Genomic DNA, 27,043 nt, shown 5'->3' on the forward strand with positions numbered 1-27,043 from the left:
ACTCGGTCCGAGTCTGGTACGGGTGTTTCGGACAGCAACGGACTCGGGAAAACTCCAGAAATGCAACTAGCCACAATAGTGACCTTACCTAAGCCGGGCAAACCCCCAGACCAATGCAAAAACTTTAGACCCATCTCGCTATTGAATTCAGATGCCAAGATTTATGCCAAAATAGTAGCGTCCAGAATGGGTAAAATTCTCCCAACATTAGTTCATGATGACCAAACGGGGTTTGTGCTGGGGAGGCAGGGAATGGACAATGCCCGAAAACTATCCCTTGTAATAGAGAGGATGAGGGGATCAGGCCCAGGCGGTCTACTCCTAGCTCTAGATGCTGAGAAAGCTTTCGACCATCTGGGCTGGCCCTTCCTCAGTCAGGTGCTAGGAAAATATGGGTTTCCAAAGCAATTCATTAACCAGATATTTGCCCTCTATGCCCAACCCACAGCCCAAGTACTACAAGCGGGGTTCCTGTCGCAACCTTTCAAAATTACGAATGGCACGAGACAAGGGTGCCCCTTGTCCCCCCTGCTATATGTACTGGCCTTAGAGCCATTACTTACAGCGATTAGATCCCACCAAGAAATAGATGGGGTTAACTGGCATGGGAGAGAGGTAAAGATTAGCGCATTTGCGGATGACATATTGCTATACATAACAAACCCCGAAAAATCCCTACCTAAGATCATGAATCTTATTACAGAATATGGGACGTTGTCCTACTACTCTCTTAACGCCTCTAAGACGCAAGCACTGGGATTCCGATTAGAGCCACAAGTACTAACGCGCCTGCAAAAAAACTATTCATTTGAATGAAGAACTGGGAACATAAAATACCTAGGCCTAGTATTTACCAAAAACCCAAACGATATGTTTCCCTCTAATTACAATAGAGTCTGGAATGAGTGTACAGAAATCCTGAAGGGCTGGGGTCAGCTATTTCTATCCTGGACAGAACGCATAATAGCGCTTAAAATGACCATAATGCCAAAACTTCAGTATCTCTTTAGAAACCTTCCCCTGCGGGCACCCAATTCGTACTTCAAAAGCATCCAAACGAAGATGCAACAATTCACTTGGGGTATGGGAAGGGCGAGAATCTCGCTAAAAGTATTAATGGCCCCCGTGAGAAGTGGTGGGATGGCGTTTCCCCACGTCAAATCATACCATCAAGTCGCATTATTGTCCTCCTTGCTCGCACATCTTACAAAAACAAACCAACCCCAGTGGGTAGAAATGGAGAACCTAGCTATAACCCCTTTCCGAGTCCCAAATCTGTTGTGGCTACATAAAACCACTAGACCAACCATCCCAAACATGCCCACACAGCTTGGTTTGGCTTTTCACACCTGGGAAATACATAGAACATGTTTTGAAACTACTTACCCACTATCCATGGCAACTCCCATAGACGCTATCACCCATTGTATCCCCACATTCCACGCAACACTGTGGAAGGACAAAGGAGTTACCCACCTAGCTCACATACACGCAGCAGGCATACTAATGTCCTTTCCGAAACTATGCTCTCTCTATGATGTCCCACACACGGCGCAGTACTCACACATACAACTCCAATCCCTCCTAAACAAATATAATAAGGAACAGGCACAAAGACATAACCAAACAGGTGGACTCTCAACATGGGAAAAAATAGGGATCTCAGGGTTGCCCCCACCTCAATTTAAACCTATGTCTGACTTTTACAAAACCATTCAACCACATCAACCGTTCTATAGTTCCACACAAGCGCAGCATTGGGCCTCAGACCTAAACGTCACTATAACTGAAAATCAATGGAAGCGCATAACGTCCTCTGTAAAGAAAATGGTTAAGTCAGCCCAACTTATCGAACAATACCAGAAAACAGTGTATAGGTGGTATATGGTACCAACCCGACTGCATAGGCTTTACCCTCAAACACCCCCGACTTGCTGGAGGTGCGCAAAAGACATAGGGTCCGTGCTACACATCTGGTGGAGATGCCCAAAACTGTTGAGGTTCTGGAAAGACATACAACAAATTATAACACATACCACCAAAATTGCCATAGACCTCGAACCCCAGATTTTTCTACTATTGGACATTCCCACCAGCATACCTACTAATGCGAGGAAATTGATATACCATGTCCTGCTATCTGCTCAAAAACTGGTAGCAAGATCCTGGAAGTCCACAAAAACCCTGTCCACCCAACACCTTGTCCAGGATATAGATAGACAACTAATATATGAAACGCAATATAGCACATTACATTCAAGGTCGCAATGCTATAAGGGAGCGTTGGAAATGTGGGACTCCTGGCGACGAAGCAACATAGATCTCCCAGGAACACAAAACCCAGGATCAACATAGGGACCCCCCATTACTTGCAGAACACAGATGCAAGACACAATACATACAAGCCAACCACAAGACCCAACAAGAGAGGGAGGCAAATGTAGGGACAAGAGAGGTAAAAGGGGAAGAAAGACACGGCCTAGTTGGGTCATTAGAGCATTACCTGGTTATTATGGACAACAGGATAGCTGGTCACAGCTGAGATACCCCCAAGAGGGGTACACAGGCAAAATCCGCCAACCTACTGTAGAAGGTAAAATGCCGGTACCAGCGACCCTAATACAGCATCAATATATGTATAGCAACATGGAATTGTACAACCAACTGAAATGTAATACAAATCTGTATGGTAATTGTTTGTTGTACCCCCCCCCCCCCCATCCTTTTTTCTTCTGTACCCCCTCCCCCACCCAATACCCATCTTATGCTATTAAAACTAAATAAACTTCAAATTACAAAAAAAAAAAATAATAATAAATAAATAAAACATCACTTTCAATTGATAACTTAAAACCCCCAAAAATGGCAGGGCTAGATATTGATTGCTGGGATGTCTACACATACACACTTACACAGATATATTACCAAACAGAAACACACACAGATACACACACTGGCACGTACGCACACTGACATAGATTCACACACTGACACACAGATATACACACTGGCACGTAGGCACACTGACACACAGACACACACACTCAGATACACTGACACAAAGATACACACTCTGGCACAAAGATATACACACACAGATCCGTACTGGCACACAGACACACACAGGTACATACACACACACACACACACTGACACACAGATACACACACACTGGCACATAGGCATAATGATGCACACACTGGCACATACACACATACACACACACTCAGATATACAGAGTGACACAAACACAGATACACACACACTCAGATATACACAGTGACAAATAGTACACATACACATATACATGCAGTCAGCCTCCTGTTAGATTACTTTTTTTTCTCCTGAAAGGTGACTTTCTTGGAGTGCTGCAGGCTGCTGGCTGAGGCTGGTGTGCTGCTCATTCTTCCCATCCCGCTTGGCGTGCTCTGTCTGGGAGGAAGTGACAGGCTGTCAGTTCCTCCCAGCATTCCATGCTACAGGGGTTCGGTCGCGGTCTTAAATGGCCACAGCGCCTGACCGGGCCCCTGTTTAGTGGTATCGATCGAGTGGCCCTAAATGCTTGGACCACCCGATCTGCAAATCACAGCAGAACCCCAATTTTGGGAAACGCTGCACTAGTGACATATATAGGGAATGAGGAGGTGATTAACTGTGATGTAAAACAGCTGTTTGGCATTACACTAGTAAACTATGGGAAAAAATTGTAACGTTATAGTAAATTAATAATGTAGTAACAAAAGTTTAAATTTAACAAATGTGTATTCCTGACAATATAGGTCTAAATAACAATAATAATAGACCCACCGCCACCCCGTACCTCCAGTCAAAAGGGTTATTTTACTCACCTTTTTCTAGCACTGCGCAGATCTGGTCATGGATGGCCTCGCCTGCGCTCAACCCACTTGAAAGCATTGGGAGGCTATCACGCAGGCGCATTAAAACGCTGTGCTGTGCCAATCAGCATCTCACCTCTTAACTCAATGCATCTCTATGGGGAAAGTTTGACGCTTCCATGCAGAACATAGACACGCTGAACGTCAGTGCTTCACATGGTGCAGCACTGACCCAGGAAGCACCTCTAGTGGCCGTCTGAGTGACTGCCACTGGAGCTGTCCATAGACAACTCAGAAGAGATAATGGTGAAGCTCTTAAACAGGATCTTCTGGTAGCTGAGAGGAGGTGGAGAACGGCATACAGAGGACCCTAGATAAGACACTACAGCATTGGAAAATAGTTGTCTACTGACAATGCAGTGTTTATGGTTTTTGTAGCATTCCTTAAAAGAAATCTAAATTATTGGGTAGGCAATACATGTTCATCCTTTACTAAAGGCATTGGGAGGCTATTGAGCATGTGCCCAAAACACTGGGCTGTGCCAATTAACATCTCACACTGTGCAGCACTGACCCAGAAAGCACCTCTAGTGGCCATCTGAGTGACTGCCACTAGAGGTGCTACTAGGCAGCAATGTAAACACTGATTTTTTTGCTGAAAAGGCAGTGTTTACAGTGCTAAGGCTGCAGGGACATGTTATAGACACCAGAACCACTACAATAATCTGCAGTAATTTCTGGTGACTAGAGTGTCCCTTTAAGGTCCAGTGACTGTGAGGTTTACTTAACTCAAGTTGTCTCTTACGGCAACCACTGTCTTCATCCTGGGGACCGAACCTCTTCTACTCCTATCGCCTCAACTGCCAGCAGCCATGTCAGTGTTGTATTCTCATGCGCGCATGAAGTCTATGAAGGATTGTGAGAATGCAGGATCCTTCATAGATCACGTTTAGCAATGAGGGAGACTATGCCTGGATCCCACAGCTGTTTGCAGTGATGCTAGCTGTAATAGATAGTAATAAGAATAAAATAAATGTGCATTTTTTAGCTTAATCAGTGGAATAATAGCACACATTTTGTATCATTGCTTTACTGAAAATGTACTTTTACTCACATGGAAACGAGTTACAGATTAATAGTAATATAGTAATTCTGGGTGTGAGAACGTGCGGAGTGACAATTCAACATGTGATTAATACTTCCTGATAACTGAATGGTTTGTCAGCTATTTTGGTCGGATATAGGTTCTTGTGGCGGTTATGAAAGCGGACTCAAAAACAGCAGCTGCCACTGTTACCTAATGTGCAATTACACTGTAACCAAAATGCTTGCACAGATGAAAAGCCCAAATATGCAAACTCACAATACAAACTAACAGCATCACAGTATTTAAAGGGGAACTGACACCCACAAATCTGTGGAAGGCAGGTTCCAATTCACATAAGTAATGAAAAGTATGCTATAAGTAAGTAAATTGTATATCTTAAAATTCTCGTCCAGGTGTCAAACCACACTCAGATCGGCACTGCGGAATATTTGTTGGCTCTATATAAATGCTGATAATAATACTAATAATAATATCCTGCTATGCATAATATACATTGATGGAGAGATACAAGATATCTAAAGCTGAATTTACTATCAGACAACAAAAAATCCTGAATGTATATCAGAAAAAACAGGGCGCCACAATCACATAGGAAAAGGAAAAAAATACTTCTGGAGATTTCCATATATGGAAGAGACAATCAGTGAAATAGGAACATCCACTTTGTTGTGGGTAAAAATAAAATTAAGCAATAGTAAACAATAGTGCAAAATCACCAAATATATAATAAAAAGCCAAATAAGACTAAGATGCCCTTATGGACAGCAGCTTAGAACATACAAGTAACTGTATATACAAGTGCAAGTGCTAAAGTGCCAAGGTAGTAGAATCACTTTTCTAAAAACCATACATAGCACAAATAACAGTATACTAGTAGACAAAAAGACTGCTGTACCAAAGATGCAGGGCTCTTGAAAAATCTTAAAACAAAGATGAAAGTTTACAATCTACAAAGTTACGCCATGACATTTTTGCACGAGATTAAGTTTTACAAATGGCTTAGTTATAGTATATACTCGACATTCAAGATCTCTTGGACGGTTATTAACCTGATACTCAGTCTTCCTCCTCCTGTTTGAGGGTGGTGGGAGCTACAATCAACATCTGTCATTTAGACAAAAAATATATATAAAATACACGTGTATGCACTAAATAGAAAAATTGTTGAAAAAACTAAATAATTTTAAAATTGCTTGTGTCCATAGGTAGCAAATATGGACACTATGCCACTATGGGGATAATAGCAGTGCGCATCCATTTTAACCTGAATCTCTGCTAATAGAAAGGTCATTTGAAATCACTTGTTACACTTTTAGAACTCTGCAAATGGGCTATATAAAAATAATGTATATGTGAATGTCATCTGATGAGTGGCGGGCGAGATTATATTACTAAAGGGCTTACTGCTGCTATGGTAACATAAATGTCTTTCTTATCATTGGGCACAGATTGTAATAACAGAACCGTATTTATTTCAATAATGCAAAGAAGGCTCACAAAGAGGAACATTACGTTGCAGGCAGAATGCCATGTTTGGAGAGATTTTACAGGAATCACAGACAGTTAAACGAGGTTTCCCCAGGTAATGACAGAGCTTTACATATTTAACTCCAGGGGAGGCAAAGTCCAATCTTTTATCGAGCGTAGATCAGGCACACACAGAGGAAGAGACCTGTACTGTGGCCCAGCGTGTGTCTGCATAGAATTCTGGCTGCAGACAAATTGTGTTTAATCTAGTGTGAGTTTAAAGGAATAAAAAAGTGAAATACAAAGACAATGTAGTGGAAAATGTAAGCAATTAGTATCATTATATTTAATAATGTACAACGCTGTGGAATATGTGAGACTTAACGACAGTAACACACAGGATCGTTAAATAGGCTATGAATTGCTCCTGAGATTGCAGGAGGCCAGTCCATGTACACACCAAATACACACGCCAGCAAAGGCCCTGCGCAACGCTTGCCCCATGCCTCACTCTTACAGTGCTGTGCAGTAGACATTTCAACACGACTCTATGCAAAAGTATGGAGACGGCAATAGCCCCATACAAGCTTTCCCCTGCTTGACTACGTGCATCACTCTTACAGGGGTAGGCAACTTTCGGCACTCCAGATGTTGTGGACTACATCCCCCATAATGCTCTTACACCCATAATGCTGGCAGAGCATCATGGGAGGTGTAGTCCAAAACATCTGCAGTGCCAAAGGTTGCCTATTGTGATAAACCTTGCAAGGCCTTGCAAGCATGACATTATTGCACAGTCGTTATTCGGCATGTGCCAACCATAACTTTAATAACACACAGACACCAAATTTTCTGTTGGAGTATAACGTCCACAGCTTTATTAATTAATATCAATATATAAATTAACAATTTAGGGTCATTGTCAACAGTACTCCTCTCGTTACGCTCTCTCCTGTATCATACCCCCGACAATGACCCTACCAAAATAAACATTAACCAATAATAACCAATAATATTTACACGTAACTCAACGGCCTACCAAGAGGCCCCACCTCCATTTGTCTAACTGCAGGGGTGTACCTAGACACCCCTACACCCCTTGGTTCGTAGCCACCGATGGGCTCGAACCTACCTCCATACTTTTAACTTCCGGCCTAGACCTTGGCCTACCTAACTTCCGGCCTAGACCTTGGCCTACCAATTTCTTAACCCACCAAACTTCCAGTTTAACCAAGACCTTTTCCCGCCGCTGTGACCAAACGGGAACAACTTCCTACACATAGGGTGGGTGGGAGGGACAATTTACAGGTAAGAAAGGCTCAAATTAGAATGAACTTACCCTAAAATGGCCGCTATTTAACATTCCCTCTAACCCACGCCCCCCTAGCACAATCCCTAGGACAGCCCCTTGACCTAAACTTCACCTGCCTACTCCTGGCTCTGTCAAGGCCCACTTCTCCCTGCGTTGCTCCGTGGTTTCAGGCAGATTCTAGTTACATTGTTACTACGTCTTCACTCAACAGTAATTTCTTACTTAGAGTACAAGCACCTATACAGCTTTTTAATGGAAACATCTTTTTCTATACTTCATAATATAAAAATAACATAAATACATAACTCTTTATTTAGTGTAAAAAAATGGGGAGGTTTAAAAAAACAAAAAAATATATATTTTTTTACAGTTTTGCCTACTCTAATTTGAAGACAGCTAGTGCAGATAACACAATGTTTATGAAAATAGATGAATTAATGTGTCTTGACTTTGTGAATAACTCATATACATTGGATTATCATACACCAAGAGGAGCCGATTCCTGTCTCAAGGATACAAGTTTTACAATTCTGATATGTTGGTTATCTAAGTTTAAAATCAGCCACTGAACTCCTAATTTGTCAATAAAAGTATATAGTAAGGGGGGGGGGCGTGGCTAGCCGAGCAGCACACTAGACGTGTTTATGTGGAGCTCCTGCTTCACCAACCTAAAATTGACCCAAAACGCCTCAAAAAAGCAGAACTGAGACTCATAAACCTAGCAGTATCAAGCACTAAAACCCCCTGCAGAGAGATGGGGAAGAATAACAAGAAAACCGCCCGCCTAGAGAGCTCCTACCAACCTGACATCAGGCGATCATTTGAAAGGCCGCAGCAGCCTCCACAACCCAAAATGGCGCCGGGAAGGCCCTGAAGCGCCAGCGAGTCCGACTCGTCTATAGAAGAGGAGAACTCCCAGACCGCAACCCCAGCCACCGCAATGTACGGGTCGGAGACGTCAGACTCGGACGACTCGCCTTCAACAAAAGGCAATATCAAGAAGCTTCTCCTAGACTTACAGGAGATGTGGAAGGCAGACTTGGCCGGAGTGAGGACGGAGGTAACTGGCATAAAAGGGTGCCTAGATGCAGTGGAAAACCGAGAGGGTACAAGAGACGCCTTACTGGATGACACCAGAAGGCAAATGGACACACTGACACTCCAACTCCAGAGGCTCACCAATTCAGTTACGGCGATGGAAACACGCCACCGCAAAAGAAATGTCCGTATACGCGGAGCCCCTAAAGACATAGGCCCAGAGGCCTTACTGACCTACGCAAATAAAGTGGCAGAGACAATGGGGCGAAAATGGACGGAGACACAAGGCCGATAACGGCAGCGTTCAGAATCCAGAAAGCCCCGACCGCCCCAGCAGACGCATCTAGAGACATCATAGCCGTCACCCGAGATGTCACAGTAAAAGCAGCGCTAATGGCCTATTCCAGGAGGACTCCTACCATCACTGTGGACAACCACCACGTAAAAGTCTTTGCAGACCTCCCATTCACAACCCTGCTGGAGCGGAGGAAATTCACGCTGATCACCCGCCAACTGAGAGACAGGGGCATCAGGTACTGGTGGGGAGCAGCGAGCACGCTGGTGGTCCCACATAAGGACCACATCAATCCATACACTGTCCGCAGACGAAGACCCGGCAGGACTTATCCAGGCCCTACAGTTGCAGCAAACACTGCCCACGGACGGGGCAGGCGAGACCCAGGAGAGCAGCACTGGGACGGAAAAGAAGCGGCGCAGACAGCACTCGCAGCATCCCCCACAGTCTTGAAGGGGCAAAAGACTGACCCACGATATTCACCAGGTGATTCCCACCACACGACAATGGCATGGAGGAAATAGATACTCAACGGGACAGCCTAACACTACAGGCTATGAAAGCTATACAAGTGACTTTGGTGTGCCTTTTCATTTTTATTTTATTGTTGCTTCTCATATATCCCGGTCCCAATAGACCTATAGCTCTGCAATTTTACACCCTAAAGACTGAACAGAGAGAAGGGGGGAAGGAGCAGTGGGAAGTGACCAGTACCATAAAGAAAGGCCGGTTAAACCACCTCAGAGACACACTGGATACCCCACTAGCCCATAGGTGTAATACATACTGTTACCACTATCATAACATATTATTCTCAACTATATGACTAGAGGCTACCCTCCTTAAAAGTCGGGACTCTAGATTATTAACAACGGCTGTCTCTGAAATGTTTGTAGTTGGCAGGCAATGCGGGGCCCCATACTCTAACCTACAGGCTTATGCTTCTCCAATAATATTCTTGCACGGTTAGCTCAATATCCTACTGTTCTTTTACTTTGTTGATCTTAGATAAGACTTCCTTCACCCCATTAGAATTACTTACAGGCGATACAAAGGAGAGTACCCAAACTCTATAAGTGTCGCTGCCTTGCAAATGTGTACACTCAAAGTCTATGAGAGCGGCTAACAAATGCTACCGGTGTGCCCATTACCACCCCACATGAGGAGATAGAACTCCCAATCTACGTGCCATACCCCTAACCTTATAAGAGCAACCGACTGGATGTACCAGAGCCCCTATTTGAACTCACACAAGCAGCCAATAGATTGCACCCCTACAGGGGTGGACGGCGAGATGGGCAGGGCGGTCTGCCCTGTGCCCTCCTGAGCAGCCAAAATGCCGAACCAAATAGTCACACCACTGGGAGCGGTTAGCTTGAAATACCATGCTGCACATTTTAAGCCTGGTTTAGCAGCTGGCAAGTTATACAAAATTGGTTCATCCTAGACCCGCAGGAGCCGAGGGCGGGCTACACTGTGCGGTACACATTAAGCCCGCTAGAGCTGTTTAAAAAGAGGAACCAACCCGTTAATCTTATACCCTTAAACCCCCACAGACTGCCTAAATGCAATAACATACTGCACACCCTGAGTCCACAGGAGCGGCCAGTGAGATATACGGAACCGTGTTCTTACGGTCTTCTCCCTGCTCTTTGTACTACTTGCACTGGAGACACTAGCAAGTTCAGCTAAGAAATGACCCATGTATATTATTAATTAATGTGATGTTTACCTTTTATCCTTATCTATTGAATGATTGTAAGTCAACATTAAAATCAGTGGAAATCTTTCCACAACAAAAATAAAGAATTAAAAAAAATTAAAAAAAAAAAGTATATAGTAACCCTTCATATTCGCACACCTCAAAATATTTCAAATGGACAAACATTTTCATGTTTCATGTGCGATTGGTGTTGTGGCCAGAGGTGGAGAAATTTTAGGTGACTTACTAATAACATTTTATTCAACTAAAATGTAATTTAGAACAAGAACAACATATCTTATTTTACCATACTGATTGATAAATATATACTATTGTATTTTAAAGACAAATTACTGGGAGTATTATTACTGTGGAGCTCTTTTACACACTCAGACACATTACTGGGAGTATTATTGCTGTGGAGCTCTGTTATACACTCAGACACATTACTGGGAGTATTATTGCTGTGGAGCTCTGTTATACACTCAGACACATTACTGGGAGTATTATTGCTGTGGAGCTCTTTTACACACTCAGACACATTACTGGGAGTATTATTGCTGTGGAGCTCTGTTATACACTCAGACACATTACTGGGAGTATTATTGCTGGGGAGCATTGTTATACACTCAGACACATTACTGGGAGTATTATTGCTGTGGAGCTCTGTTACACACTCAGACACATTGCTGGGAGTATTATTACTGTGGAGCTCTTTTACACACTCAGACACATTAGTGGGAGTATTATTGCTGTGGAGCTCTGTTATACACTCAGACACATTACTGGGAGTATTATTGCCGTGGAGCTCTGTTATACACTCAGACACATTACTGGGAGTATTATTGCTGTGGAGCTCTGTTATACACTCAGACACATTAGTGGGAGTATTATTGCTGTGGAGCTCTTTTACACACTCAGACACATTAGTGGGAGTATTATTGCTGTGGAGCTCTGTTATACACTCAGACACATTACTGGGAGTATTATTGCCGTGGAGCTCTGTTATACACTTAGACACATTAGTGGGAGTATTATTGCTGTGGAGCTCTGTTATACACAGACACATTACTGGGAGTATTATTACTGTGGAGCTCTTTTACACACTCAGACACATTAGTGTGAGTATTATTGCTGTGGAGCTCTGTTATACACTCAGACACATTACTGGGAGTATTATTGCCGTTGAGCTCTGTTATACACTCAGACACATTAGTGGGAGTATTATTGCTATGGAGCTCTATTATACACTCAGACACATTACTGGGAGTATTATTGCTATGGAGCTCTATTATACACTCAGACACATTACTGGGAGTATTATTGCTGTGGAGCTCTATTATACACTCAGACACATTACTGGGAGTATTATTGCTGTGGAGCTCTGTTACACACTCAGACACATTGCTGGGAGTATTATTACTGTGGAGCTCTTTTACACACTCAGACACATTAGTGGGAGTATTATTGCTGTGGAGCTCTGTTATACACTCAGACACATTACTGGGAGTATTATTGCCGTGGAGCTCTGTTATACACTCAGACACATTAGTGGGAGTATTATTGCTGTGGAGCTCTTTTACACACTCAGACGCATTAGTGGGAGTATTATTGCTGTGGAGCTCTGTTATACACTCAGACACATTACTGGGAGTATTGTTGCTGTGGAGCTCTGTTATACACTCAGACACATTACTGGGAGTATTATTACTGTGGAGCTCTTTTACACACTCACACACATTAGTGGGAGTATTATTGCTGTGGAGCTCTGTTATACACTCAGACACATTACTGGGAGTATTATTGCCATGGAGCTCTGTTATACACTCAGACACATTACTGGGAGTATTGTTGCTGTGGAGCTCTGTTATACACTCAGACACATTACTGGGAGTATTATTACTGTGGAGCTCTTTTGCACACTCAGACACATTAGTGGGAGTATTATTGCTGTGGAGCTCTGTTATACACTCAGACACATTACTGGGAGTATTATTGCCGTGGCGCTCTGTTATACACTCAGACACATTAGTGGGAGTATTATTGCTGTGGAGCTCTGTTATACACTCAGACACATTAGTGGGAGTATTTTTGCTGTGGAGCTCCGTTATGCACTCAGACACATTAGTGGGAGTATTATTGCTGTGGAGCTCTATTATACACTCATACACATTACTGTGAGTATTATTGCTGTGGAGCTCTGTTATACACTCAGACACATTACTGGGAGTATTATTGCTGTGGAGCTCTGTTATACACTCAGACACATTACTGGGAGTATTATTGCTATGGAGCTCTATTATACACTCAGACACATTACTGGGAGTATTATTGCTGTGGAGCTCTATTATACACTCAGACACATTACTGGGAGTATTATTGCTGTGGAGCTCTTTTACACACTCAGACGCATTAGTGGGAGTATTATTGCTATGGAGCTCTATTATACACTCAGACACATTACTGGGAGTATTATTGCTGTGGAGCTCTATTATACACTCAGACACATTACTGGGAGTATTATTGCTGTGGAGCTCTTTTACACACTCAGACGCATTAGTGGGAGTATTATTGCTGTGGAGCTCTGTTATACACTCAGACACATTACTGGGAGTATTGTTGCTGTGGAGCTCTGTTATACACGCAGACACATTACTGGGAGTATTATTGCTATGGAGCTCTATTATACACTCAGACACATTACTGGGAGTATTATTGCTGTGGAGCTCTATTATACACTCAGACACATTACTGGGAGTATTATTGCTGTGGAGCTCTGTTATACACTCTGACACATTACTGGGAGTATTGTTGCTGTGGAGCTCTGTTATACACGCAGACACATTACTGGGAGTATTATTACTGTGGAGCTCTTTTGCACACTCAGACACATTAGTGGGAGTATTATTGCTGTGGAGCTCTGTTATACACTCAGACACATGACTGGGAGTATTATTGCTGTGGAGCTCTATTATACACTCAGACACATTACTGGGAGTATTATTGCTGTGGGGCTCTGTTATACACTCCGACACATCACTGGGCGTATTATTGCTGTGGAGCTCTGTTATACACTCAGACACATTACTGGGAGTATTATTGCTGTGGAGCTCTGTTATACACTAAGACACATTACTGGGAGTATTATTGCTGTGGAGCTCTGTTATACACTCAGACACATTACTGGGAGTATTATTGCTGTGGAGCTCTATTATACACTCAGACACATTACTGGGAGTATTATTGCTGCGGAGCTCTGTTATCCTAGAAAAGAGGCACATTGGAATAGAAAAGAGGGATAGAGGGTTTTGTGCTGAAAGTAGGGACTATTACGTTTCCATGCCTAAAATTACATTCAAATTACTCTAAATCAGGGGTCCCAGTTATTTCGCAGTTTCAGCTTGTGATGTTTTATAAGGCCTGCTTGTGATAATGTGCCCCAAAGGGTCTACTTGCAGTCCGACTCGTTATTTTACAAACTAAATAACGAGTTTAAATTCTCTGAGCCACTATAATGTTTGTTCTTAAAAAAGTTCCATCGTTCTCCTGTGCATGATGAGACTGAAACAGTGTCAGTGCATCTGACACCACATTAGAGGTATATTTCACTGTCCTTTTTTCTTCTACATTCATGCCGATTCCATTGATTGGTTTCAAACCTACTACTGGTGGTATTGGTACTCCAGTTGATTGTTACCAAGTATCAGAAGTGCAGGCATATTAAAGGGATGTCTCAGGCCAGGCGTCCTCTGGGTGCACACCCTAATGCAATGTGCTGCACACTTATGATCACAGGTACCTCACCTCACGGTTTAAAGGTACTCTGCGCATTACCGTTGCTAAATCCCTCTGTGCAGCTGGGCAGTACAGTACTTTGTATAAAAGCATTGTGACAACTAGATCTAAGCTTACAGGCAGTGTCCTCTATCGCTTCTCTATTATTATTGCCATTTACATAGCGCCAACCTATTCCGCAGCGCTTTATATTATAAAAGGGGTACATTTAACAATAAATTAGACAATTACAAAATGTTATAAGAGCAATAGATTGATGATCTTACAGTCTAGATGATTTAATTTCTCTATATTATACTGTCTATCCGACCCGATTGTACAGCGCTGCGGAATATGTTGGTGCTTTATAAATACCAATAATAATAATAATAATACCACCTATAAAATGCTGCCTACAGGATGAGGAAAATGTAATGTCAATAAAGAATAGTTACAAAAGTCATTGCCATATAAATGGGCTGCCTACATGGCCTTTCCTGTGTTCTAGCAATCAGCATTACTACCCATGCAGTGTGTGTGTCAGCAATACATACAATAACAGTATATTAATGATAAAATTATCTTCTAGGCCAGCACATGTGATCCCCTCATCACGTGACCCACCCCCCTGTCATTTGAGCGGTCAGCTGATCCCTGGCTGAGTATTTAACTCTCAGCGCACTGGGGGAGCTAGGACTTCCTGGTTTCAAACATGGAGAGACTGTGCAGCTTACTGGTGGTGCTGGCCGCCATGGCCCGTCTGGGTGCCGCTGACACCCCAGCTAACTGCAGCTTTCCAGATCTGGAGGGGACCTGGGAGTTCAGTGTGGGACAGCAGCTGGGAGGGAAAAGCGACATCGACTGCTCCGATGGGGGTGAGTATTAACCCTCTGCAGCACAGGGCCACCAAGGGTTAATGTGCTATGTGCAGCACAGGGCCATGAAGGGTTAATGTGCCAACTGTGTGCAGCACAGGGCCACGAAGGGTTAATGTGCCAACTGTGTGCAGCACAGGGCCACGAAGGGTCAATGTGCCAACTGTGTGCAGCACAGGGCCACGAAGGGTCAATGTGCCAACTGTGTGCAGCACAGGGCCACGAAGGGTTAATGTGCCAACTGTGTGCAGCACAGGGCCACGAAGGGTTAATGTGCCAACTGTGTGCAGCACAGGGCCACGAAGGGTTAATGTGCCAACTGTGTGCAGCACAGGGCCACGAAGGGTTATGTGCCAACTGTGTGCAGCACAGGGCCACGAAGGGTTAATGTGCCAACTGTGTGCAGCACAGGGCCAACAATGGTTAATGTGCCAACTGTGTGCAGCACAGGGCCAACAAGGGTTAATGTGCCAACTGTGTGCAGCACAGGGCCAACAAGGGTTAATGTGCCAACTGTGTGCAGCACAGGGCCAACAAGGGTTAATGTGCCAACTGTGTGCAGCACAGGGCCAACAAGGGTTAATGTGCCAACTGTGCAGCACACGGGGTTAATGTGCTGGAATACATGCTGATATGAGTGAGTCCTTGGGTCCTAACTCCTCACTCTCTCGTGTCATGCAGCGCTCTGAGGTTTGATCATTTGATTGCCAGCTCTGTGGCTCACTTGTTTACGAGTTATGTTTGTTACCATAGGATTGCTAACAAGTTCCCTGCTTGTTTCTGCACATTCAGTAGCAATGTATTGTTAAAGAGAATAGACTAGGGTTTGTTCACCAAGGACCAAGATGTGATGAATTAAGCTTCCGATTGCATTGGTTTTCAAAATTAAACCTTTACTACTAGTTGTAACCTGGGGTTTCTATTGCCTGTGACTTGGTGTTTAGTGACTGACCACACAGTGTGCTGCAATAAGTTATTTGCCATCCTTTACCTTTTGCTGTTTCATGGAAAACTATCTAAAAAAAAAAAAAAAAATATATATATATATATATATATATATATATATATATATATATATATATATAATCTGTTTACTGAAAGGAAGTTGTTCTGTCATATCCTTACTCCTACATGTGACTTGTGTATCTAGGTCTAACTTGTTCTGCTTTTCACATATCTGCCAATACGTGGTGTGCAGTTAGTAATTGTGATAGCAGTGTGGAAATCCCCAAGCGACTTTATATAAATTTTTGTTTACTTTCATTCTCGAGTTCTGTAGTGTAGACAGACTGACGGACTCCGCATTCAGTTACAGTAACTGTAATATGAACTACTCTGTATAGTATAACCATGTTCTGCATTAACACATTCTTTTGGCCTTAATGGTGCCTTTCTCTGGTCTGTTAGTTTTTAGTCATAAGGCAGGGAATCACATGCTCATCAATATTTTGTCAGCATGTTTAATACAAGCATGATTAAAAACAAGGCTTCAGGTAAATCCTGTTGGACTGGTTTTATGTTTTGTCAGTCTGTTTATTGATGCTTAATATAGGTTCTCTAGTAGATTCATGTCCTTAGAAAAATACTTGGTGTACTCCATGTTTAAACTGGGCAATACGGCACTCCTCTGGGTGTCTGCGGCTCCTGGTAACTACTTTTCTACTTGATGGGGCAACTTGTAAGAATTGATTGGCTCATAAATGCTTCCTGATACTGGAAGTAAATTGAAAAAAGGCCTGGTCGATTTATGCTAATGATTAATAGGCCCACACATTACACTTTCACAACTCTTCTTGGGTCTCAACCAAATGGCTGTTTCTCAATGTGATTGGGGGCAGAAAACTAACAGGAACTGGTTAGACAAACACCTTGTTGTAATCCAGCCCCATATAGCCTTGCCTGCCAAATAAAAGTTGCTGTAATGTGAAAGGGCAAGATGTAATTTGTGGATTGACTTGTATTAGCAGCACATAACTAAAGCGAAGACTGCCTAAAACCTATCCAAAATACAGACCTGATAGGGCGTGGAAAACAAATGTTGAGCAAGTAGAGCTCTCAATGCACAAATATAAAAACAAACAACAAAAAAAAGCAACCTAGCTTAATGCTGTAGGTGAAACCTTGTATTGAATGCCTCCTCTAAACCATGACACAGGAGTGATTTTTGAAGGGCTCATGATGCCTGAAGTCTGTATGTGCAGCGTTTGGCTATGAGATGCTGCGCATACAGAGTTTAAAGGAAAACTATAGTGTCACAACACCCTCCCACCCTTTTTAAATAACCCTTTGCCTGGTCACTCTGCTGATGTCCATAGGTGTGCTGGGTTGCGCTCCGTTTCCTCAAATGTCAGCTTATTGGGGGACCTTAGACATAAACGCCATATGCCAATTAGGCCTTCCCCATTTTTAAGCATGCTCTGCATGAGAACAGCCAGCGTCGTTTCTTGGAGTTAAAGGGACTCTCTAGTGCCAGGAAAACACACCGTTTTCCTGGCACTGCAGGTCCCCTCTTCCTCCCTCCCCCCCATCCCAGGTTGCTGAAGGGGTTAAAACCCCTTCAGAGACTTATCTGTATCAGCACTGATGTCCCTCGGGTCCTCCCCCGCCAATGTCATCCGGCGGGGGAGACCTAATGCTTTCCTATGGGGATTTCAGTGACGCTGGAGGACCTCGCATAGCGTGAGGACGTCCAGCAACGCTATAGCACAGAATCTGTGCTATAAACCCGGAAGTGCCCTCTAGTGGTTGTCTAGTAGACAGCCACTAGAGGAGGAGTTAACCCTGCAAGGTAAATATTGCAGTTTTTGAAAACTGCAATATTTACAGTTGCAGGGTTAAGGGTAGTGGGAGTTGGCACCTAGACCACTCCAATGGGCAGAAGTGGTTTTAACCCCTTCAGCCCAGCGGGAGGGGGGCCCTGAGGGTGGAGGGACTGTAAGGATTGTATAGTGTCAGGAAAACTGGTTTGTTTTCCTGACACTATAGTGATCCTTTAATGTGTGCACGGGGATGTGTCAATTCTTCTAATTTTAGTAAGTTTTAAACTCCTACGATGCTCAGCCAGCCTTAATCGGGTGCTGACTTTTTCCCTTTATAAATGGACCAATTCCTGCTTTGATGTGTCGTACTATTCAACAGGATTGTTGAAAACTTTTTGTAACCATTTTTGAGAAAAGGTCTAATTGGTGTCACAAGGAGAATGCTCATTGTTATCAATCCCTTGGCACAATCTTTTAGATGAAACAGGCAAATATCTCTAATATACTTAAACTTGTTTTAGGTACCACTGGAAGTAAATATACAGTTCGTCTGAAAGAACTCAATATTGCTGAAGATGAAATGGGAAATGTTGGTTTCTTCACTCTTATCTACAATCAAGGTTTTGAAGTTAACATAAATGGCTACAAGTGGTTTGCCTTTTTTAAGGTATGTTTGATTTTTGTTGCTGAAGACCTCTTTATCACTCCTTCTCATTAACCGTAACTTCAGCTGAACCTTTAGTTACAAAAGTAAGAAGTGAAATGTGTCCTCCCTCACTATTAATGTAAAGTGTGTGTGGTTGCGTTTTTTCTTTGTTAATGTAATTTTTTATTTTTTGAGTAGGGACACAATGTAAATGTTAAGCTGTATTTTTTTTTTTTTTTTTAATGGCATATTTTGAAGTTTTGTGGGTTTTTTTGGTTTGTTTTTTTTATATGGGTTAAGAGCATAGAAACATCTCAAAGTACTATTTAAAATTACATTTCTGGAAACACCTTTTTAAAGTTTGCTTTTAATGTCTTAATTTTTATCCTCTTCTCCTTTTTTAGTATGAAAAGCAAGGCACAAATGTTACAAGCTACTGCCATGAAACCCTCCCCGGGTGGGTGCACAACGTACTCGGTAAAAATTGGGCATGCTTTGTAGGAAAAAAGGTTACATCTTCACCACGACGCATAGTAAACCCAGTACCTTACGTAGAGGATGAAGGAAGGTAAGTTATCGCTCACCTTTATCTTGTTAATCCTTGTCAAATATTTAAAAGTGCTTTAAAAGCTTACAGAGATTTTTGCAAATCAAGATCTATGCTCTTTAGACCTGTCCTTGAAGCTTGCATTAGGTTAGCGTATTGGGGGATGCGTGATGCACATATATGATAAATGATGGCTGCTAATAAACCCCCCCTATGGTAAAACAAATTGTATAATGAAACTTCAGCCTTGTGTATTGTGGGAAAGCTAAAGAACATTGATGTAGACTTGCATTCATGGTTCTCTACACGTTGGCTGCTCTTAAAAATGTAACAATATTCAGTCTAGCAAACTTCCGAGTGTAGCTTCTTTCTCACAACACCAAACTGGCAACACACTCTTACTCAAGCTCACATATATAACCAGCATATTTAATTTGCATGTATTCTTTTATCTGTCTGGTAAGACAAATGCCAACATCTGCAGCACCTCCATGTTGTATGAGTGCAGATGTTACTGCCCACTTTGTAGCCTGCGTGAGGTGGTCTTCATCCAGTTTCTACGTCCCTTTGCACGGCTTTCTCTTCAGTTGAACACTTTTTTTTTTTTTTTTTTTTTTCTTTTTAAGTATAGTACATCTTCCTGTTAATGAACTCAAACTTTAATTCGACCTCTAAAATTAGACAGGCCAACATTTTGTAATGGGGTTAAAAAAAAGCTTTTCTGGGAAGCACCCACACTCACTTAGTAGAATGCTCTCCCTGGCCGCACTTTATTTAGTATACCGCATTATGAAAAGAAAGTAGCACCATCCTAATCTTCCTACAGAGCACCGCAAGTGTGGAGCAACCTCCCGAGCACAATTAAAATCTTTCTCCACACGAAAACCCTTTAAAAGATCCATGTTAACATATCCGTACAGAATGCACTACCCTCCCTGTTAAAATATTTTGTAGATAAACTTCCAAGCACTGTAACACAACATTGTTCTACTTCCTCTGGAGAGCCAGCAGCTTAGGGAGCTACAGTGGTTATGGTGGCTACACAGTGTCACGGTTACTAATAGTCCCAGAAACCTAAATATTCTTATATCTTGGTGAGGGGGGGAGGCTTCACCCACAGATTGTGGCATTGAACTAGTGTGTGAAGTGGTGGAGACTGTTACCGCTACTAAGGTGGCTCTGCAAGAAGTTTCCACAGTATCGGTGAGGTGGGACTCGTAGCTGGTATGATCCTCCTCCAAGGTGAAAATTCTTTATGGCTCCTTCTTACAGGCTATCAACTAGACTCTACAATTACAACTTGGGATTTGTTGAGCAAATCAATATGGTTCAGAAATCCTGGACTGCAACAGTGTATCCAGAATATGAGAAGATGACCCTTCAGAATCTTGTTAGACGAGCTGGTGGTAAACATTCCAGAATCCCAAGGTAAACTCAGGCTAGCAAATGTACACCTAGCTTATTTTCACTGAGGTAAACATGGCTGGCTGTACTTGTGGACTCCACTAATGCTCTGATTTTCAACACAGTATACCGAAGCCTGCTCCCATGCCCACTGATGAGAAGTACCAGGGACTCCCGCCTGCTTTTGACTGGAGAAATGTAAATGGTTACAACTTTGTCAGCCCAGTTAGAAATCAAGGTATTTTTACTGGTACTACTTTGTGACTTTGTGGTCTGACAAATGCACAAATAACATTTTTAGCTTGCAGGTCACACTGCTGAATGTGCTGGGTTTAATACTGGCTTGTATAGATCTTATTTCTAAAAATGTGTGTATTGAGTTTTAAGAATTGGTAGGTAAGAATGTTGTGTTTTTAGCTATAAACTTACATGAGTTGTATTTAGAAATACCAATTGGCTATTATCCCCCTCCCCCCTTCTGGCCAGTATGTGACATTACCATTGTATACATTATACTTTTCTTAACACTGTAGACTAGCTATTGGGTTTCCTTACCAGTTGGTTACAATATGCACTTTAACAAGAGTTTAACATTGGCTTTTGAAATTTTTATTTTTTTTAAGCAGCAGTATAAACGTCAATCTCCTTCCTTGTTGTGGATGCCAGTTCTGTGTTAAAAATATTACAATATTAGCCCTTCACTTTCGTTCAAATAAAGATGTCAGATATAGCTAATTTGGATGTGAAACCAACCCCCATCAAAAATACAGCTTGGGACGAAATGCATGTGCCTTGTAACACCTCGTGCATTGCTCTGGCTAAACTGCTCAAATGGCTCCGGACAGAACAGGATGGTGGGGCACCTTCAGCATACTAGCATCATAACCAAAGCATGAAGTGCCTATGGTGCTTGATTGACTCTCTAATTTAGTTGAAATGTGCTCTTATACATTTTTTTTTTTTTTTTTTTTTTAATATACGACGGGGGGGGGGGGGGAGGAAGCTTACCTCACTGATTTTACTAGCATTCAAAAAATTGAGAATTTCATGATCTCCTATTATGCAAAGCAAATTAAAGGGGAAAGCCATCACTCGACTGAAGTGCCTTTTTATATAACGACGTTTAAGCTCTCACCATGGAATATTGTAGTACTTGTGATAAATGCATGTGCATCTCAACCCATTTACCAAATGTCACAAACTTTGCTTTGTTGAAAGATGTCATATCTGATCCTCCCAGCCATTGATAACAACCGATCATAAGCGTTTCACTAACAATTCCTTCCTCCATCTATACAGGAAACTGTGGAAGCTGTTATGCCTTTGCTACTATGGGAATGCTAGAATCTCGAATTCGTGTTTCCTCGCAACTCCGCCAGACTCCTACCCTGAGCCCACAGCAGATAGTGTCTTGCAGTAATTATTCTCAAGGTAACATTTAACAGATGTTTTGGTAACTAGGATTTGACATGTAAGAAATTATAAAAATGAAACCTGGGAAAAAAAAATAATAGATTTGACATGCAGATAAATACAAAAGTGCTGTAGTAACAAGAGGTTCTCTTCTAATGCATCTGGAGGTGGTGGAAGAGGTGTGTAACATTCATGATCAACAGCAGTTAGAATATAGCTGCCATCTCTTTACAGAGCTGTTCCAATTACATTCTGACTTGAATTTGTCTTTGAGGACAAACCTCAACCCATACATTTTGGAGCATGGAATCCTGTTAAATAGATCTGATCTATCCTGACTAAATAGATCAGACCCAGTGACCCTTGCCTGCTAGGTGCCCAGAACCCAGCCATCTTCCAATATTGCTAAAATGGATTTTCTCCTTCCACTTTGTTTTTTTTTTTTTTTTTTTTTTTTTGAGGAAAGTTGTATCCTACAACACACATTTTACAAAGGAACACAAACCTTTAAATATTTTGTTTGCAAAATGTTGTGTGCCATGCAATAAAATTGTTTTGACATGTAGCAATATGCTTATTCCAGAAGCTAGGAATGTAAATGGAGAATATGACATGATCTTTGTGTCTGGATCCCCTATCTAATATTTAATGATGTCCGCTAATGGGATTAAACCTACCAAAGAACTATAGAATTCAATTGACCGCAACATCTAAAAAAAGGCAAAATTTATCATGGAAGTCTGTCTAGAGCAATAACCATGTTTACTGTATGTATCCTCGGATGGATGTATGGATTCAATGTATCTTAGGAGATGCTGACTGGCCAGGGTTGTGTTTGACTCTTGCTGGATCTGCCTCCTTGACAAGCTTCGCCAATAAAATGCTTTCCTATGGGAAGGCATTGCTACGTTTGCTGATGTCTGCCAAATGGGCAGATCAGAGGCAGCAACTGACTTAAAAATGAGTAATATTTTACTATATCTAGTGGGCTAGATGTTGGTTTTAACACTATAGGATCAGAAATGTTTGTGTTCCAGACCCTATACTGCTTATCAAATTAACTCCATCTTTAACTTGTTATTTCTCCACCCCTATACCCTATACTATGCTACTGTGATTTATGAAACTTTTGATTCATTTCTTTTATCTATATTTGAGTAATGGCTTTCTTTGTTAAAAATTGAGTCTCCTATTAAAGGAACACTATAGTCACCTAAATTACTTTAGCTAAAGAAAGCAGTTTTAGTGTATAGATCATTCCCCTGCAATTTCACTGCTCAATTCACTGTCATTTAGGAGTTAAATCACTTTGTTTCTGTTTATGCAGCCCTAGCCACACCTCCCCTGGCTATGATTGACAGCCTGCATGAAAAAAGCTGGTTTCACTTTCAAACAGATGTAATTTACCTTAAATAATTGTATCTTAATCTCTAAATTGAACGTTAATCACATACAGGAGGCTCTTGCAGGGTCTAGCAAGCTATTAACATAGCAGGGGATAAGAAAATCTTAATTAAACAGAACTTGCAATAAAGAGCCTAAATAGGGCTCTCTTTACAGGAAGTGTTTATGGAAGGCTGTGCAAGTCACATGCAGGGAGGTGTGACTAGGGTTCATAAACAAAGGGATTTAACTCCTAAATGGCAGAGGATTGAGCAGTGAGGCTGCAGGGGCATGTTCTATACACCAAAACTGCTTCATGAAGCTAAAGTTGTTCAGGTGACTATAGTGTCCCTTTAAAGCACTGAAGGAGACGCAAAAACTACTATTTCTCCTTTTAAGAGTGGCTCATATGGAAGTGTTTAAATAGAAACTTTCACTACTCTGTAATTTACACCATATAATAAAACCTTGAGCCCTTTTGTTTTGCTTCCCCTCTCAGATCTCACAAATGTCTATCGAGAGACAAGTTAAAACATTTTACATTATGGAACATGACCGTTCACCCCTCTAATGGCTAACTGAATTAACTTTTGTTTTAATTTTAGTTTAAACTTTCTTTTGCTTATTTAGCATTATTGCCTATACCATGCATGACTTGTCAAATAACAATTTGTGGGTTTCTTTTGTTTAATTTTTCTCTCCTTCTCCCTAAGGTTGTGATGGAGGCTTTCCATATCTAATTGCTGGGAAATATGGCCAAGACTTTGGTATTGTCGAAGAATCCAACTTTCCCTACACTGGCTCAGACTCTCCTTGCACTCTGAAAGATGACTATTACCGATATTACACTGCTGAATATCACTATGTAGGAGGGTTTTATGGCGGTTGCAATGAGGCCTTGATGAAATATGAGCTTCTAATGGGAGGTCCACTAGCTGTAGCTTTTGAGGTGTATGATGACTTTATGCACTATGGAGGAGGGATCTACCACCACACTGGGCTGCGAGACAACTTCAACCCATTTCAGCTAACAAACCATGCTGTCCTGCTGGTTGGTTATGGGGAAGCGTCCAATGGTGAAAAGTACTGGATAGTAAAAAACAGTTGGGGCGAGTCATGGGGTGAAAAGGGCTACTTTAGAATCCGCAGAGGCACAAATGAGTGTGCAATTGAAAGTATAGCAGTGTCTGCATCCCCTATTGCAAAACTCTAATTCTTTAATCAAGACACACAAGAGTAGCAGGTTTTATTTCCTAACCTGTGAATTGGAAGCCAGAATGCAAAATTAAATGGAGTTGAACCCTCCACGCACCCACACCTTTTACCCCTTAAAGACCGAACTTCTGGAATAAAAGGGAATCATGACATGTCACACATGTCGTGTCCATAAAGGATTACCTTTTTTTTTTTTTAGTTTCACTTGTATTTAGCAACTTGGCTTTCAACTCACTAACTTGCGAATAGACCAATCATTCACCAATGCCAACCACCCATGGGAGGGGCATTGACTGTAAGTTTAGTCTTTTTTGTTGTCCTGTAGACATGATTATGAATCGTGTGTTTTGTTTTTTTGTATGTAAATTAAATGTGGCATGTGATCTATTAACCCACAAGGGATAGGGGGAGCATGCACCCCCTCTGCAATGAGGTTAAAGGGACACTCCAGGCACCCAGACCCCTCCTGCCCATTGGAGTGGTCTGGGTGCCAACTCCCACTACTTTTAACCTTGCCAGTGTAATTATTGCAGTTTTTTTTTTTACAAACTGCAATAATTACCTTGCAGGGTTAACTCCACCTCTAGTGGCTGGCTACTAGACAGCCACTAGAGGGAACTTCCTGACTCCTAGCACAGATTATCTGTGCTAGAGCGTCACTGGACATCCTCACGCTGTGTGAGGACCTCCAGCGTCACTCAATTCCCCATAGGAAAGCATTGAAAATCTTTTTCAATGCTTTCCTATGGGGAGACCTCATGCGCGGCATTGCCGCGCCTGCGCATTAGGTCTCGTGGGCGGGATCAGTCTCGCCCACCAGCCGGAGTCAGGCGGAGGAGGAGGCAGCGACGAGGGACATCGTCGCTGCCTCAGGTAAGTGACTGAAGAGGTTTTCACCCCTTCAGCAACTGTGGGTGGGAGGGAGAGGGAACCTGCAGTGACAGGAAAACTGTTTTCCTGGCACTGGAGTTTTCCTTTAAAGGATAATGTTTTGCTGGAAAGTGTTTGTTTTTTTTGTTTTGTTTTTGTTCTATAAAACTTGGCTTTTATGCTTCACAAACAGGTATTTTGAAGTGAACTCTAAAATTCTTTATCAAAGGGACATCATTTTTATGTGCCTTAATGCTCCAATCAGGGAATATATTTTTAAGTGTTGCGTTGAATCTTTGTATGCAGAAATAAAGTTGTCTTTTCTTATTTTTCATTGTCTTCTTTGTGAATGTCATGCTAAAGGCATTTCACAATTACTAGGATCTGTTCCACACTGTTTCAACCAACAGTGTTTTTCTTAAATCGCCATTGGGGTTATTAACTAAAGTAAGAATAGCTGTAAATTTAAGGCCAGAAAAGTCAGTCTGTCTAAACTGCTATTCTCTCCTAAATTTAGAATTTACTCTTTAATAAAAAATACTTATCATATGGCTTTTTTACAATAATACCAGGATATCGCACATAAATGGAAAAATCATTTCTAATCTCTGTACTACTGTAACTTTAAAAGTAATCTCCAACCTAACACATGACTCATTAAAGCGTTTCATTTATTCACATTTGATAAAACCTAAATTTAAAAAAAAAAATCTCGCAAACACCAGTTCAGATGTATAATGCAACATCCACCCCAGTGCTTCATGGGTCTGGAGCTGAATGTTGTGATGGACCTATTTACAGGATTATATTAAAGGAATAATCAAAGTACCATAAGGACAACAAAGTGCTATAGTGGTTAGGGTGAGTAATACTAGAGGGTTTTTCAACTATTTGAACTATACAATGCCAGAATGGGGCGCTATATTATTGTGGACCTATCTATTACTAGTCCAGTGGGACAATATGTTGTATTTTAAAATTGTTGCCCTAGGTGTTGTCTATTGTGGGTACAATTGTCTACCTTGTATCAATATGTTTGTATTTCGAAGGGCAACTGGAATATCGAACTAACTAAAGATCTATAGTAACTTTTATCAGTTTACTACATTCAAACTTCTTTCATATGATTTACTCCTGAATGTACTAGCTGACCTCCTTTTTAGTCTATTACATTCAGTAACAAACCATGAATTGTACGGTTTTTCTAAATAAGCTAACAGCCATTAGAAGCTAGACACTTATTTAGCCTCTCTGTTGTGAATGGAATTACATTGTAACTAATATAGCAACCTTCTATTCATATTTAGTGAACATTTATTATAAGTGTACTCCAGCTACCAATTTTAACTATTGTAATCCGCACAATTTTTCCCTTAGTGTTACTAAGTTTTTGGAACTT

General features: G+C 41.8%; 1 protein-coding gene across 1 annotated transcript; it reads left to right on the plus strand.

Annotated features, from left to right (window-relative positions):
* Positions 1-15,210: 15,210 nt before the first annotated feature.
* On the plus strand, positions 15,211-25,971 carry CTSC (cathepsin C). The gene is made up of 7 exons (XM_063430936.1): positions 15,211-15,407; positions 18,688-18,833; positions 19,217-19,380; positions 20,632-20,787; positions 20,889-21,001; positions 22,063-22,194; positions 24,273-25,971. Exons 1-7 carry the CDS (start codon positions 15,245-15,247, stop codon positions 24,770-24,772), a joined length of 1,374 nt encoding a protein of 457 aa, XP_063287006.1. The 5' UTR covers positions 15,211-15,244; the 3' UTR covers positions 24,773-25,971.
* The last annotated feature ends 1,072 nt before the right edge of the window (positions 25,972-27,043 follow it).

The sequence above is a fragment of the Pelobates fuscus genome, chromosome 1 (genome assembly GCF_036172605.1).
Source record: "Pelobates fuscus isolate aPelFus1 chromosome 1, aPelFus1.pri, whole genome shotgun sequence".
Lineage (NCBI taxonomy): Eukaryota > Metazoa > Chordata > Amphibia > Anura > Pelobatidae > Pelobates > Pelobates fuscus.

What these genes read in the sequence shown, in the direction of transcription:
- CTSC (XM_063430936.1), top strand. Translation starts at nt 15,245, where the DNA reads ATGGAGAGACTGTGCAGCTTACTGGTGGTGCTGGCCGCCATGGCCCGT. An exon ending in TACGTAGAGGATGAAGGAAG is followed by an intron (nt 19,381 to 20,631) that starts GTAAGTTATCGC and finishes TCCTTCTTACAG; the next exon opens with GCTATCAACTAGACTCTACA. An exon ending in AAACATTCCAGAATCCCAAG is followed by an intron (nt 20,788 to 20,888) that starts GTAAACTCAGGC and finishes TTTTCAACACAG; the next exon opens with TATACCGAAGCCTGCTCCCA.